This window comes from Chaetodon trifascialis, chromosome 8, assembly GCF_039877785.1.
Source record: "Chaetodon trifascialis isolate fChaTrf1 chromosome 8, fChaTrf1.hap1, whole genome shotgun sequence".
NCBI lineage: Eukaryota > Metazoa > Chordata > Actinopteri > Chaetodontiformes > Chaetodontidae > Chaetodon > Chaetodon trifascialis.
Window position 1 is genome coordinate 18,917,035 of NC_092063.1, and position 16,486 is coordinate 18,933,520.

Consider the following 16,486-nt stretch of genomic DNA (forward strand, 5'->3'; position numbering starts at 1 on the left):
CTGTGAAACATTGACAAATATAATCGCATGTGTCTAAAAATTATTGTTTATTTTAACACAAAACATATTACAGACATAAAAACAACACGATATCCAAATTTTCAACTTAAATAATGTTGGTACTAGGATAAGAGACCTTTTGTTTTGAAATTCTGTACCGGCTATCTGCTGTATGTTGGAGAGACTTAGGCCAGGATTTGTGACCCTGAATGTTTTTGTGAGTTTTGCAGGGTGAAAAGAAAGTGCTCCCTCACGATATATGTCAAAAATAAATAAATAAATAAATAAATCTGGATTGCCATTTAGAATTGAGTGAATGAGTGAATGAGGTAGTCACTGTATTAAGACAAAGGTTTGTAATGTTACAAACATTATGTTGAGACTTTCATCATTTTATTTTTACTTTTTTACTTTTTTTTTTACAGAATACATATGTTGTGTGTCAGTTGCAAGTTTATCAGGGACACTAAACCAATTTAACAGCAGGTCATTGTAATTGTTCATCCTGCTCATATTGGTCATGAAGAGTCATTCCTAAAGGGATTCATTTGAAGGAGATGTGGGACAAAATCTATTATCCGTTTTCTGTGCAAAAGGTTCAGCTGAAGCTAATATGAGGCTTCAGTAGTCTAGTTAGTTCAATCAAGTGGAGATCTTCCAAAGTTAAGATTTTTAGTACAAATTTCCCTCTTTGTGTTTCCCCAGACAGGAGCAACTAAAGACTGAGAAAGTTGTGAAATGCTCCAAAAACACCTGTTTGGAATATTCCACAGGTGAACAGGTTCATCGCTAACAGCTGATAGTATCATGATTTGGTATGAACGGGGGATCCTGGAAAGGCTCACAAGCGAGGATGGAGCGAGGTACACCACTTTGTGAACACATTACTGTATAAAGGATATTAATACATGGGCTCAGGAACACTTCATAAATCTGTTGTTGGTATGTTTTTATTATGTTTCACTCAGCATCCAACTCTTTTTGGAATTAGGTTCGGAAAAAAGAAAACAAAGACACACAGCGAAATCTTGTAATCACCCTGCAGATGCCCTATATTAGCTGTGACTGAACCTGATGCATTTTTTTGCATTGCATCTCCATCTCTTTCATGGGGCTCACCTAAGTGATATCCTTGCAGCCAGAATGAATGTAAAATAAGATGCAAATAAGGATGAAAATAAAAATTAAGCCAATGCATAAAACCACACAATAAAATAATAAAATCTAGGCAAAAAATAGTATTCACAAATCTTTATTCATTTCAAGAATAAGGCTAAATATATAAATAAGGATTAAGCATCAAATCACAGCATAAAATAAATGAGTGAAATAGTTTACATAGAATACATAAAATCAAGTTAAGAAAAGAAATGAAGCAGTACATAGACATGAGGAAAAGCAGAAAAGTTTAAAGGCTAATGTTTTTAGCCCATGCTGAACATGATCAGTGAGCTGCTTCCCTGATATCTATAGGTAGTGTGTTCCAGAGCTTTGGGGCGTAATGGACAAAGGCTGTGTCCCTGATTTTCTTTCGACTGTTGCTGGAAACCTCCAGTAGACCAGCAGCAGATGATCGCAGTGTTCTTGAAGGCAAATAGAGACCCGGGATCTCTCACACTCACACAGATAATGTTACAGGAAGTAGTTTAAGAGAAACAAGCGTAGGGCTCCTACTAATCACAACAACTACATTCAAGGTAATGGTGAGTTATAGTTGTAATGATTAGTTTTTATTCGTTTCTATGCCGGTCCGGCAAATTATTGTTTTACGTGAAACCGGTCCGTGGCGCAAAAAAAAAAGGTTGGGGACCGCTGCTGTAGACTAGAGTTTTTGATCAAAATTCACTTAATGCGTTTATCTATATGACAGATAGTCTCAGTTGGTTGTACTTGAGTTAGTTTAGCACATATAATTTCACTGAGTGCCTTTAAACGTTTAACAATAACAAACAATTGTGGCGACAAGAGAAAAGCCACCGACGCCTCCCATCGAGGCGACGTCCTGATACACGCAGTGTCTCGTGAGCAGAACGCGAGTCTTATCAAGCGGGCTACGAAACGATCAAATGTCCGTCCAGGGCTCCCGACTGCTTTGCGCCTGTGGTTAGATCAGAATCGCCTCTTTACTCATTGTCCATTGTGAAGCTTGAGCTGAAGACAAACTCACCAGAACTAGTATATCTGATCAATTCATCACCTCTGACCACAGCACGAAGCGTGGAGGCCCTGGAGGTTAAATCTCGTCTGCTGCTCATCGCCACGGAGGCTTGCGAGCGGGTTTCCTATCATTTCCGATCGGAGCAGAGCCAAACTCAGACCAGATCAAATAAGATCAGTGTGTAGGTTTTTACAGAAAGTGACACTCACACACAAACGCTCCACTTTCACTCACCAAACACTCACACAGGCGCTCACACAGTCACCAGGCAATCACAAACACACACCTTCCAAAAAATGAACAAAGAACATCCGGGTCGCTTTTAATACTAGTAGCCGCATGGAATCATGGGATATTGGTAGCAGAATATAATTGTACAGCGACCTCATGTGGCCATGAAAGGAAATTATTTCCCCTCCCTCCTTTTACTTGATATTTCTTGGATTAAATAAATAAATTACATTTTTACAGTTAAGTAAGTCTAAATACAGCAGAAATGTAACATTTTGTTTATAGTAAGCAATCAACAATCCAATAAGAGGAATAATGTAAGTGCGCTGATATGAATATAAGTGCCAAAGATGAATTCTACATCATGTTTATAATGAATGAAACATAAAGGAATCAGGTGCACTCAGTTCAAACATTAGAAATTATAAATAAGTCAAACAAATATGGTAAGGGAGGGATCTTTTACACTTCATGAAGTGATTGTAAATATAATAAAAGGCAATGATTATTGCTCTGTCCACCATCATAGGCATAACTGCTTTGTAAATGGCTGGAAAATAGTAAATTATTCATCTCAATACCATTGCACTGATATTATATATGTTAAATAAATAAGTTCAAATGGAGCAAACACAATACCATATGCTGCCACTGATTGTTCTGCATGTGTCCAAGCCTAGAACCCATAGAACAGAGTAAAAAATCTGACAATCTATTTCACACATGCACAGTACATTGGTTTGCCTGAAAGCCTTCGTTGATTCTGTCAGTATTAATGGGCTCGTGTGTAGAGGAGTCCACTGTGCTAACTAGTGCCGTGCTAGGTTGGTTTTAAGCTGCATTTGCGTCGGCGGCAATTAACTAATCTAGCATCCCATGGCCTGTGGGGGTTGTGAGGTAATCTTAAATGGCGTAATAAGATTTCATTGTCTACTACCACTATTGACTACTTCTATGTGGCACACAGAGTCTGAGGATCCCTCATCAGAAGCAATATGTTGGGCCTGGGTGCAGCAGAGAAAACAGACAACAGACAGACTATGTGAGGAGGTGTGATTCTTTTCTACAATGGACTAAAACAGGAACACTGTTGCTGGACAGAAAGAGTGGGCCTCTGCCATCCTGCCATGGAGGGGTCGACAGCAAGAAAGGTGAGTTCTTGCACGTTGCTCTCCTAAACTTTTACTGCTGTCTGGTGAATGAAAGGGCAACGGTGGCCATCTGTCAAAGCTGTAGTTGACTTCAGTCGGCCTGTAAGTGTAACCGCAGCAAGTGTACAGTCATGGTTCATTTTGAATTATATATGTGCGATAAATTTTATGTCTATTTTCACATTTTATAGATTATGGACAAAAACAAAACATTGTCACTCAGATTAGGATGATAAAGAAAATTGAATTAGATGCTCAGCAATTCTATAGTATATTCATTTAGAAATGGATGTGTATGTGTGTTGTTATCAAAGTTTTCATCCATATTGAAAGCTATCGAGTGTATGTGCGTGTGTGTGGTTATTGAGTGTGTATATCTTACATTCATGTGAGTCTTGTTGTTTACAGAAATGCTCCAATGATTCTGAAATGACTATTCATTATTCACGACTTCTGGAGACTGATAGTGCCCAGTGTTTAGGATTAGATTCAATGGGGTGATTGAACTTCAGTGTCATTGCATAAAGTACAAGTAACGAAAGGCAGTTTAATATCTAATCAGATGGGCAAAGAGCAGCAAAGTGCAGAAAGATGTACTTTGTATATCTGGTATAATAACCAGCAAAGTGGCAGATATGAATACACTAAAATATACAGCATGGACACGTGTAGCAGTCACAGTAGGCAAATATAACATGTAGGTATAAGTACAAAATATGACGTGCAGGTGTAAACATATGACCTTTGACATTTGAAGAACAAATAATCATACCAGTGTTAGTTTTTTTTTATGTTATACAAAACACATTGAAGTTTCTGAAGTCAGCAAGTGACAAGACCATTCAGAGCGTCTGTTCTAGATGGGAGGAGCAGTTGAGAGATCAGGAGGAGTGATTTAGCTGGAACACATCCCGGCCCTGCAGGCTGTGACTGGAACAATGGCAACCATCAGCTCAGACACCAGTCAGGTTACCTCCCAGCTCAGCCTCCCTGTGGGGGCCAGGGCAGGGACGGGATTTCGGAGGCTTATGTCGGTGACAGGAACAGTAAAAGGCACAATCCCAAATACGCTTCAGAGCTCCAAGCATCTCAGGACGAAGGCAGCTGCAGGGCAGTTTATAACATAAATATGCTGCTATCATCTGCTTTGACTTTGTCTGACCAGTTAACAGCATCTACCATCTGTTACTCGCTCAACGCGATCCTTCCCTCCTGCTTCTCTGGTTTCAGTGGGTGTGGCAGAGGTGTCTGTGTGATTGTGTTACTGGAGGATATCACGCCAAGTTTTCATCCCATGTTTTTTTGTCATTAGTGTAATACATGCACATATTAAATCATCGTTTTTTTTTAAATTGCTGGTAGAGCTTTCATCATGTTTTTGCCAGAGACAATCACTGAGGGGACAAGCCTGCATTACTGTTACGTCACTTTTGTGCTCCAAGTAAACAAAGCTCACCTACTTAAGTAGCACAGCGGGCACTGTCCCCTTTTACTCCTCAGTATCTAATTATGCCCTCTGTCGTATCCGATGAAGAGCAAATTTAAGATGTTTTGACAAACCAGCTTTGGTACGTCAGTGTTAACATGTTTATCTCAGCTGATGATTCACTTGTCACGTTACCAACAGTGTGTCCCTTCCTCTGTCTTCTTTCACACTTTTAAACTGACAGAAAACAGGATATGGACATCACAAAAAAGGTATGTTACAACACACAAACTGGAAATATGTTCAAAAATTAAAACAAGAAACTGTGGGTGATCAAACAGGACAATCTGTTTGGATAGTACATTGTTTGAACTATAAGTCAAATATTTGATTGATATTCTGAGACAATTGGCGTCTTTTCAATTTATCCAGTTCAAGATTTTATCAGAATAGATCACAATTCTGAGGACTTACATGTCAACACATAGTGATATGACTTGTTTCATGTTCCTCAGAGACATCTGTTGGCCATCCGCCGCTATCCCGTCAGTCCACAGCAGACCAGAGCAGTGAGGAGAGCGTTCAGCCCAGGAGGCTGAATGGTTCCTCAGTGGAGACACCAAGCTACCAGAACCTGCACCGGGAGCTGCTGCTCAGCCATAAACGGTACACAGGCCTCCACTCACTCATCTTACAGTGGCCATCATTTGAGTCAGAGCAGGCCAGGGTGGGCTGTGTGTGTGTGTGTGTGTCTGAGTGTGACTCTGGCTGATAACGCAGGGGCCTGCTGCTGGAGGAGAAACCGGAACTAAAGCGAGTGTTGGAGCAGCGCAGGCTGGAGCTGCACAAGGAGGAGGAGATGGCCCGACGGGGGCCCTCAGATCTGGAGACAGAGCTCCGCAAGAGGCAGCAGAAGCTGGAAGAGGTCAGAGGCACAAAACAAACAACTGAAAGTCTTATTAACCACAAATAAATCCACACTGTGCCAAACACACAAGGGGTGTTGTTAGTGTAACCAAAAGGCTCTGAGGATTAAGGGGTTTTAAGGACTAATAGTAGTACTCAGTAGTGGAAGGTAAATAAGTATATTGTTTAGAGCTACTTTGCCTTGTCTGTACTTAATGCTCCATCACATCTACACACCAAATTTAGATTCAGCGTCTCCCAACCTGTTTGGTCTGTGAGTCCTTAAAAAGCAGCGTCTCCATGTAATTTACTCATGTCTATGAGCAGTTCAATCAAAGAGACATTTCCCCTCTAGATGTTAATAAATAACAGTTCAATACCCAAATGTGAAACTACTAACAAAAAACTATATATAAAATAATTAAACCGATTAAATGCTGCTTATGCATTGATGCATCTGCATTAACAATCTAATATGACATATAATAATATATCAGTATGCTGAGTTGTTCTTTGTTTTTCCAGTATGAGCAGGAGGAGATCAGGCGGCGGGAGAACCAGCAGAAGATCCCAGAGTTTGTCCGCGTGAAGGACAACCTGAGGCGAACACATACATCTGAGCAGTGAGGCCCGGAGGCTCCCATCAGCCCTTGCAACATCTCACCATAGTGGCCCTATACCTTTGTGTTCACTGTCTGCTGAGTCTAAAAAAAATGTCATGCACACCAGGAAACACAAAACACACACTTAGAAATGTCCTCCTTAAACGTTGTCATGGTTCAGTGTCTGATGGAGTGGAAGAGCTCATTTTGTACCAATCATTATGCAGATCAGTATTTGTTGAGGCAAAGCTACAACTGTTGAGAGGGTGATGTTTTTTTATGTTTTTTATGGTCATTATTATATTTATTTTTTCAATTCAGCCTCCTGTGCTTCTTCCTGAATTAAAAGAGCACGATACTGTTTTGTTGTTTGTTTAGAGGAAGGGCCACATCAATCCTTTACTTTCTGTAAGATCACTATGCGATTGCTATCAGAGATATTTCTCAACAAACCTGTCCGGTATCAATAGAAATGCCCCCGTGTTGCACATTTGTTCATCTGTTTCTGTCATGACTTTTTATTTTTAGTGTGTCTGTGTGCTGTGGAAATAAAGGCTCAGTGGTTTGCAGAGATGTGTTGTTTTGTCCGACCCAATTCAAAGCACCAGGGACTGATTTGCATGCAGCTCTTCTCCCTAAGGACGCTCGTGGTTCTTTCACATGGATATGGGGACTTTGTTTAATTAGCTGATCTTTTCATTCCATCACGGGATGAGAGGAGAAAGCACCGGCCATCTGGAGGAGGCTTTTCAGGATATATAGGCTGGCAATACCCAAGGGCCTGGTTAAAGCACTGGAGACATTTGGGAGAGTCAGGGAAGCCTCGGGCTGCAGGAAGAGTGGCCTGTTTGTTATTTCTAAATTATGTTTAGAGTATTTTAGCAATGCATCTAAAATAGATCTAGATCTTTTACTATGATCAGCAACATGCACTTAAATTATCAATCAGTCTGAGTATTGAGTAAAGTATTGAGTAGCCTATATTATATGATTGGATTACTGATGCATGAACAAATAAGCAGCATTTGAATGTAGCAGCTATATAACATTTTCTATGCTCGTAATAGATGAAATCTTAATCTACAAAGTAACAAGTCACAAATGGCTGTTAAACAAATGTAGTGGAGTGAAAAAAGACGTACGAAGTACTTTATTCAAGTTCTGTACTTAAGTACAATTTTGAGGTACTTTACTTGAGTAATTCTATTTTCTGGTACTTTATACTTATACACTACTGCAATTCAGAGGCAAATATATTAATTCTGCAAGACAACAAATACATTATGATATTATTATATGAACTGCATCAAGTGATGTACACATTAATGCATCAATCATACAATATACATTATTCTGAAGTGGGCTATTCTGCTAAACGAGTACTTTTACTTTTACTACTTTAATTATATGTTAATTGTAACACTCTTGTACCTTCACTTAAGTAAAATTTACACCGTGGTATTGCTGCATTTATTTCGTTTAAATATCTGAGTACTTCTTCCGCCACTGATGGAGTATAGGTAGTATCAAATGCAAGTATATCTAATTGGTAATTAAATGCAGTGCTTCCGCAAATTTACTTGTTAGTTTTGTCACCAGTGCTAACGATGCAATAAAGTCAGCAAAAATAATAAAATATCAAAACAACAACAACTTGGATCGCTAACGATGGATGGACGGGTAGCTCATCATTATGGCGGAGGGAAGAGGTGTGAGTGTGGCCTTGATGATCATCACCACTTGCTGACCAGCTGTCCTGGCTTCTACTAAAACTTCTCTCCCTCCGGCCATTCTTCTTTTGTTCCTCTTTTCAAATTAAAAGCCTACTCAGTGAGTCGCGTGCTGTGTCAATATGCAGAGCGTGTCTGGAAAGTCAGCAGCACCGGACCAAACCATTTTAAAGGAGAGTGGGGACATAAGTCGCACGAAAAAAAATGCTTTTTTTTTTTCTGGTGAAAACGCTAATTAAGTGAGAAGAAATACTATTCTAGAGCTCATAATAACACCAATACATTTTACGTAAATCAAGAAAGAAATGAATCGGCAAAGAAATACGATAGCAAAAAAAAAAAAATCAATGAATCTCGACCCCCTTCACCGAGAAAGTGAAGTTGACTGAAACAGATGTCCCAAGCGCTGTTCTCACATCTGAGTAGAGAAAGTCGGAAGAAGTCCTGCTGTCTTGGAAAGGATGCTGTAGAGGAGCAGACACAACACAACAAGGTAAGATCAGGAATTTCTGTAGGTTAACAAAATGATATAAAGGGAAACAGGGACAGAGAAGAGGCGCCACATTAGTACAACCAGTATTAATGTAGGATAAAGTGAGTGAGGCTGAGGGTCGCTGTTATAGGCCGGCAGAGAACCGTTATTTAGCTAAGTTATGAGCTTAATTGAATTTTCTTTTTGGGCTGTATTTAACTCTTTAAAATGGAAACACCTCCAAAGGACGTGTCGTTATGATGAGTGATTCATAAAGGTATTAAGTACATTTACTCACTACTTGTAAAATAGTTTTTACTTCTACTTGTTACTTTTCATTTCTGCTACAGCTTTTGATACTTTAAATTCATTTTGTTGCCAATATGTCTGTAATTTGACTCATGTAATGCAATATTTTCAAAGTCTAAATTTTAACAATCTAAGGGTCTTCTTCCACATTTGCTCTGCTTTCTCCAGAAATACTTTGTTAAAATAAAAGTATGCATATACAAGGAGTTAAAACCCTCAGTATTGGGGTATATCAGACGAAGTAGTTATGATTAATGAACACAAAACAGCTGTGCTGGAAGGCTGTGTTGAGTTTAATCACTTGCTCTGTGCTATACTGTGATTATGAACAGTTTGCTTTCACAGATAAACAACACTTCAGGGCTTATATGGGGCAGCACACTGGTCGGTGGTGGTTGTTTGTGCCCTCGGCAGAAGAATAAACACAGTCTCCATCAGTTCACGTGTTGACAGACACGCAGTGCCGCAGAGGTGCTAAAGACAACACCTCTATGTTGTTATGCCCTCGGAGTCCCCCTGCTCTTTTGTCAGCAGTGGATACGTGTGGGTGAAAAGCTGCAACCACATCCTGCCAAAGGTCTGAGATGACCATCAGGGTCCATTCAGAGGCCTCAGAAATGATGACTCAGAGGGACAAGGTGTCATGATCGCCGGACTGCCCATCAGCCTCTGGAGAACAATGGAGCATCTCTTCATGCCCTCTGTATTTACGCCGTCGCTGGGCTGTGACAGGCCTGCTGTGTCTGGCCAGCATATGGCCTCCAGTGACTGAGAGCAGGCCGATAAGGTGCTTATTACCACTGCATTGTCTCTGCTGGAAAACTAAGACCCCCTGCACTATTTAAGTGCTGATCTGACAAAGGAAACATGCTGACAGTGTTCGAGTCTTTGATACAGACTCCTCACAGCCTTTTGGTGTTCCACAGCCTCTTTATTGTCGGCGCTTTGCTGCCGTTTGTGGAGTTTCCACACTCAACACTGCTTCTTACACAAAGATCTGACTCCAGTGACGCGCTTTGTAACACAACACTTCACTTTTTTTTTTTCTCCTGCTGCTCCCCCACATTGATGCACTTTTCTTCCAGCAGCCCATACTGTGTACAGAGTGGATCCATTTTGCTGAATGGATTTTGGCTTTTCATCAGACTCTGAAATAAGGCATGCTGTAAAGTCGTTTGGTTTCTTCCATAGTATCAGCATTCAGCAGAGAATCTTAATTACAGGGTTCGAACAGGCCTCGGTCTGGTTTCAGGCATCCCTCACTGTTTCCTCAGTGAGGCTGGTCCCCATTGGTAATTCCAGGGCCGACCACAGTGGTAATGAGCACGGCGGTTGTGGCGGCATTCCAGGAGGTCGCAGCTCCCAAGGCTCATGGGAAAGGGTGGTGGGGGAAGTCAGGGAGACAGTGAATCCACATCGTGATCTCTTGCCATAAACACCCACTTCCGTAGATGTTACAGCGTCACGGTCTGGTGAGTGGCGAGGACGGATTGGATGATGAGCTCCCATCCCTGACACATTCCCAGATAGTTGTCATTAGCGGTGATCACACACGCCGCAATTAAGATGTTATGACTACATCGGTCGAGTCTGCAGGGTGGAGACTGTGCTATCAGCCGCTATCCCTTCAGGAAATGGACTGCTATTCCTGTTACACTCGATCAAGAACTGTACTGTTTTCTGGCTCTCTCTAACGGTATAATTTCAACACTCCCACGACTCCAGATTTTTTATGAAAGCTATGACAAATGGCATCAACTTCTTGGCAATAACCTTCAGCTTCTGAGATCTGCTGTTTTACCCGAACTCAGTCACCCACCCACACCCTCAGCCTAGACCTCCAACCACAGACTCTTGTGAAAGTCTTTGGAGAGTTATGGGGTGTAAGTGGGTAAATCCCACATTACCCTGCCTGTCTCTGATTACCAGGCCGGATTCCTGTAGATGTCTTTAGTTTTAGATCGTTGCAGCATGGAGCCGTGTGTCTGAGAGTGCGGCGGGCCCCGACCTCGCACAGTAAAAACTCCAGCACCGTTCCTGTCCCCACCTCTCACTGCAGGCTTGTTTCAGTATTGGCCCGACAACGCTGCTCAGGCCTGAAGCAGAGTTGTCAGCAGATATTGCGCCCACAACAGATTATTGAGGCTGGTCGGTGGATATAGGGCCTTTGTTGCAGTGTTGTTTTACTGGCTCGAGCTGCCTGTGTCTCATTGTGCTACCGGCTGCCCATAGCTGCATCAGTTCACATGAGCTGCTCCAGTGAATGGATCAGGCCTATGGGATACACAATAATATCCTGTTGGAGGTGGCTTTTCATCCACATGGGCTCTGTGTCTTCCTGGTCCCTGCAGGAAAAGGCCTGATACCAATCTCCAAACACAGAGGATGAGACAAGAGTTGAGGATTATACACAGCAGCCTTAGCAATACATCCACTCACATGGTGTCTGTTTTCAAGTAACCTTGCCTCGCCTCTGTTTCCCTGACTTTTATCACATAAATTTGCGTGATACTAACACATAGACTGCTCTAGGAGTTTATGACCTCAGTTTTATGAATGTGTGGCATTGAGGCAGGCTAGCTAATGATATCCTTTAATTATGTTAGTGCCTGCAACTTTCAAGTCTAGGGTGGTGGCAGACATGTGATATCCAGAATAAATTGATTGACCTAAAACAAATGGAGAAAATAAAGTACTTGTCCTGAGGCAATTTCACAAAAGCAGTCACACAAAGACCTCCTGTCCAGGTTTAAAGAGTCTTGTCCTAAATGTTATCTCCAATTTGTTGTTTTCAGTGTTTTGCTCTTCTTGCTGTCGTTCCTCTCCGCGGCTCATTTTTGTGTATTGCCAGTCAGATGTTCGGTGGGAAGCGACTGCAGAACAGAGCGGGCCATAAACATGAATTGTGCTCGCCTGTTTGTGAAAGTGTGTTAGTGAAATGGGCAGTGTTGCAGCAGTCAGCAGGGACCTTGTGATGTGATGCTGTGTGTACAAACCCAGCATTGAGACATTCTTCCACTTCAAAGCCCCCAGAGGGTTTTCTGGACACTGGTTGAATAGGAGCTGAGGGAGGGGTGCATGGGGGGGAACAGGTGCAGTCCATGAGTGGGGTAATTCCTGCTGCCATCTGCTTTCTTTTTCGGGGTCTGGGCTCTTTAAACGCCCTCTGACACGCCTCATGGCGACACGCTCCCCTAGCCGGTCGTGCCGTGCCCTGTCACCATGGCACCACGATTCGGATTAACCCCCGCACATGTGCCGAGTCAACCATGGGGGTCTGCCTCCTTTGTGAATGAGCATGGGAGGGAGAAAGAGGTGGAGGAGGAGGAGGAGGAGGAGGAGAGCTGCATGGATAAGTGTGTGAAAGGACACTCGCTAGTCATTCACTTTTGTTAAGTAAAGCAGCAGGAGCGAGCATGAATGAAGCCATTTGGTATGAAAACAAGGAGAGAATCTCTATTCTCATAAGTGTTCTGTCTAATTTTTACTAGTCTGTGCAATGTCTGCTTATTTCAACAGGTATTTCTAAAAACATCAGAGCAGATAGTCAAGATGACGGCCATCGAGAGTAAAGAGGAGATCAGTGACACAGACAGTGGGATTATCTTGCACTCTGGTAAGAACGTCATTATAAAATGTGAAAATACAGCATTTCCACATATGGCATGTGCAGCTTAGAGCTGCATAATCAGTGTAAAACACAACAAAACTACTGACATGAAAACAGCTAGCAAAAGAAAATACTGCATCTCGCATGATCACTTTTATCATTCAGGAACATTTAAGAGGAACAAATGAACAAATGCAATCATGATTTACTGGTCACAAATTGCAATTAATTAGTTTGCAGATTTTGCAGATGCAAAAGCAGATGTTCATTTTGTTATAACTTTATTATCCCATAGGGAATTTGATTCGCAGTGTGCGCACAAAAAGGAACATACTCAATTAAAACAAGACAGACGCAGACAAACAATAGATTAGAACAATATGAAAGTGATGCAAGGCCAGTAAAACAGGACATTAGTCAGTGGAAACAGCGGATAGTATATTTATTTCTATGGCTGATACAGCTCCTGATGAGGAAAGCCTGACGTGATCTCCTTTGTGTTCGCTGCAGGTCCAGACAGCCCCACATCCCCGGTGAAGGACCTGACCACCCACACTAGAGCCCTGAAGCTGAAGCACCAGTCTCTGGAGGAGCGTCTGGAGCTCTGCCTGCTGGAGCTCAGAAAGCTCTGCATCAGGGAGGCAGTCAGTATCTCATAGATGACAACATGCACACCCTGCCAAGATATTATTTTGTGCTTTGATTAGCTGTAAGGAACTTTGTAACAGCTCTATATGAGTGTTTATAACTGCATCAACACTTTGATTTCACAGGAGTTGACTGGTAAACTGCCCTCAGACTATCCTCTGATGCCCGATGAGAAGCCACCCCGTGTGAGAAGGAGGATTGGTGCTTCCTTTAAACTGGATGAAGGTCTGATCCATCTTGATAAACAGGTACAGGCCACCATCAGAGTATCCTGCGTTTGGGGAAAGAAAGACAGTAAGCATGCAGACTGCAATTCATCAGCTACAAACTAAATGTCTTTTTATCGTAGGATTCAGAGTTGCAAGCGCTGGAAACCGACTTAGCTCTTCAGCGGCAGATTTATGAGGCGGCCCGCAAGCTGTCCCTGGAGGATCACCTCAGTAAACCACAGAAGAAGAACCGGCTGCAGCAGTGCAAGAGGGAGGAGAAGAAAGTGAAGGATCTGCAGGAGGCCGTGTTCCAGCACAGGATCAAGAGTAACTGCAACTCCCCGTGCATCAGTAACTCAACCAGCCAAAGCAAAGGTGCGTGACACTGCTGCCCCCTTCAGGCCAATCTGTGCAGTTGAAGGCATAGAGTTGGTTTGACACACTAAAATGTTGCTTTTCTGTATGCAGATCTGAACATGTCTGATGACAGTTCCCTGTCTGATGTGGTGGCCCTGGATGACGGTGAGTATGGAGTACATTTATACATATTTAAAGATTATCTTCACTCTCATACAAACATTCAGTGATATATAATAGATAATATAGATCAGAGATACTGTGGAGCAGTGCGATGACATAGTGAGCAGGCAGCAGGTTAAAAGAAGCAGGCGAACATCTGTGTCGTTTAACGTGCTGAAATCGAATAAATTACTCAAAATGAATGAACCATCATCTGGAAATCAGCAGACTACAAAAAAATGGAAGCATCCTCTGACAGTCTGGCCTCATACTGACTGTTTCTCCACAGATATGGACGCGCTCAGCCCTCTCTCTCCTCCAGTGTTGGCCACCTCCTACTCGGACCCCCTCCAGCTGTCAGCCCAGACCCTTCAGTCGCCCCAGCAGTCATCAAGCCAGCTCAGTGTGGAGTATGAGCCCTCTCCCATCCAGAATTCTCCATGGAAAGAGTCCAGTCTGGATCAGCCTTACCAGAAGGCCACCAAACCTCAGTCTGCTTGCAGCAGCAGGTCCAGGTAGGAGTCAGAAGTTTAATAGCAACCCATCGAAAGTACTGCGTGGTGTTGATGTGAGACAACATCACCCTCTTTGTTTTTGTTGTGTGCAGTAGTCCAGCAGGAACTCAGGCGCCTGTGGAGAGTGGCAGGATTCCTCTCTCTCAGTTTATCAAGAACTCAGCCCTGCGTCACAACCACTCCACCAGCGCCCCCTCCACCCCAGAGCTGCACGTACGCCGGCAGTACTCCCAGTCCTTCAGGTACATAGAGAAGTCATTTACATCAGTGCACCGATGCACACAGAGCATAACAACATGTTTACTATAATTTTACATGATATGTCTCCTCAGACTGCCCAAAAGTAAGCCATCTGCTGACAAGGAGCGCCTCATTGTAGAAAACAATCGAGGGCGAGCCAGGCTGCCTCAGCGGCGCTGCGCAGCAGACTTCATGGTACGCTCTCCGGAGTACTCCCCCCTACGCCCTTACCAGTCCAGCTCTGAAGACAGCAGCTCAGAGCACTCTTCCTCCTCCTGTATTAGCTCTCCTGGCAGAGATGGACCCACTGAGATCCCAAAGCTCTGCCCGCCGCCTTATGGGTTCCACTTCGGAGCTCAAAAGAAAGGGCTCCCCAGCTTCTCCAGCTCACAGAAGAACGCCAGCCAGTCTCAGTCCAGCCTTGGCTACATCAAGCACATGGCAGAAGACGGCCCACTCTCTCCTCAAGACCTAGACACGGGAAAATGCTTCCTGTCCTCCCCGGGTGTGGCATGCAGCCCTCAGCAAAGACAGTGGCAGGATGGAGCATCGTCCCCGAGGAGAATCCTAAAGCCCCCTCCACCGTACACCAGGCTGGTGCGAACGCCTTCTCTAAAGGAGTACCCGAACCATGCCATCAGGCTGATGCCCAGGGAGATTGTGTCTGAGGAGCTGAAGTCCTGGCATCAGAGGAATCAGCTGCAGAAGTTACAGCCGAGCTGCATGGATCAGCAGAGCTCGCTGAGCGTCAAGAGCCCCACTGCACCTCACCTGCCTCCATTTAAACAGGTCAGAACTGACAATGATTCAAAGCTAAACTGGGCCACTGACACACTGTGATGTGATTTAAAATTGTGGATTGACTTATGATTAATTAGCTCATCCGTGCAGCTCTAATATACTGTGACTGTCTTCACAGGGTTCGGGTAATGTGATTCTCCAGAGAGCTGCAGACGGGACTCCAGTCCAGTGGTTCATTGCAGAAGATGCTGAAATTGTGAGCCAGGTGTAGCTGAGACCCCTCCTGCTCTGCAGTACGTGCAGTGGGATGTGTGTTACTCCCCTCTATTTATCTCTGTATTTATTAAGGTTTTGGACTCTCTGTGAGATTGTACGTCGTCATGATGCAGAAAACGCGGCCCTATCGGGGCACCGATGAGCACATTTCTCTCTCGTCTTTTAATTTAATGCTTAAAGTATCACGATATGCCAGTTTTATTTATTTTGAATAGTTTTCTAATAGATGTTTCTAAATTTTCTGAGGTGAATTCATACAATTTCAGAAATGTGTCAAGTGAATCATAAGATATAAAACAAACTTGCTGAAGAAGTTCCTTGTGGCTGGAACACATTTTGCACATAAAATTCACCTGCAGTAGTTTTCAAAAAAGTTTCCCATTCCTAATATAATTTTGAATTTTATACTATATTTATCTTTTATTGAAAGTTTCCCCCTTGCAACATAGAGACTTATTGCTAAAATTTTGATACACCTTTGAAAACGTGTTGCTCTTTTTAATATATATAGTTAAAATTTAACATCTGTCTGAACCTTAGCATCTGCCATTAACTCTTAATGATTAATCACTAATGCCTTTAACGGTGGTTTGAGGAATGTTTTCACTGCAGTATGGTGCTTTGTTGCTAACCAAGTGATTGTATCAGTTTTGATATTTTTGGTATATTTATAATAAAAGTGAAGTTGGAGTCATTCTTATAGAGATGGTCGAGGTGATTTTCGGAGATGAAACACAAACACA

General features: G+C 42.7%; 2 protein-coding genes and 1 non-coding gene across 3 annotated transcripts; 2 read left to right on the plus strand and 1 right to left on the minus strand.

Annotated features, from left to right (window-relative positions):
• Positions 1-2,104: 2,104 nt before the first annotated feature.
• On the minus strand, positions 2,105-2,494 carry LOC139335801 (small Cajal body-specific RNA 2). Its single transcript, XR_011602446.1, has one exon. It is a non-coding gene; the product is annotated as a small Cajal body-specific RNA 2 (non-coding RNA).
• A 796-nt stretch (positions 2,495-3,290) lies between these two features.
• Positions 3,291-7,043, plus strand: LOC139335162 (protein FAM107B). The gene is made up of 5 exons (XM_070968635.1): positions 3,291-3,540; positions 5,211-5,238; positions 5,482-5,632; positions 5,747-5,891; positions 6,398-7,043. The coding sequence occupies exons 1-5, from the start codon at positions 3,517-3,519 to the stop codon at positions 6,497-6,499; spliced, it is 450 nt and encodes a 149-aa protein (XP_070824736.1). The 5' UTR covers positions 3,291-3,516; the 3' UTR covers positions 6,500-7,043.
• A 1,588-nt stretch (positions 7,044-8,631) lies between these two features.
• On the plus strand, positions 8,632-16,444 carry inavaa (innate immunity activator a). Its single transcript, XM_070968922.1, has 10 exons — positions 8,632-8,697; positions 12,505-12,601; positions 13,106-13,239; positions 13,369-13,491; positions 13,593-13,827; positions 13,921-13,974; positions 14,261-14,486; positions 14,579-14,728; positions 14,819-15,515; positions 15,646-16,444. The coding sequence occupies exons 2-10, from the start codon at positions 12,538-12,540 to the stop codon at positions 15,736-15,738; spliced, it is 1,776 nt and encodes a 591-aa protein (XP_070825023.1). The 5' UTR covers positions 8,632-8,697; positions 12,505-12,537; the 3' UTR covers positions 15,739-16,444.
• The last annotated feature ends 42 nt before the right edge of the window (positions 16,445-16,486 follow it).

What these genes read in the sequence shown, in the direction of transcription:
- LOC139335162 (XM_070968635.1), top strand. Translation starts at nt 3,517, where the DNA reads ATGGAGGGGTCGACAGCAAGAAAG. An exon ending in AGGGGTCGACAGCAAGAAAG is followed by an intron (nt 3,541 to 5,210) that starts GTGAGTTCTTGC and finishes TTAAACTGACAG; the next exon opens with AAAACAGGATATGGACATCA. An exon ending in CTGCTGCTCAGCCATAAACG is followed by an intron (nt 5,633 to 5,746) that starts GTACACAGGCCT and finishes CTGATAACGCAG; the next exon opens with GGGCCTGCTGCTGGAGGAGA.
- inavaa (XM_070968922.1), top strand. Translation starts at nt 12,538, where the DNA reads ATGACGGCCATCGAGAGTAAAGAGGAGATCAGTGACACAGACAGTGGG. An exon ending in TGGGATTATCTTGCACTCTG is followed by an intron (nt 12,602 to 13,105) that starts GTAAGAACGTCA and finishes TGTTCGCTGCAG; the next exon opens with GTCCAGACAGCCCCACATCC. An exon ending in GCTTGCAGCAGCAGGTCCAG is followed by an intron (nt 14,487 to 14,578) that starts GTAGGAGTCAGA and finishes TGTTGTGTGCAG; the next exon opens with TAGTCCAGCAGGAACTCAGG.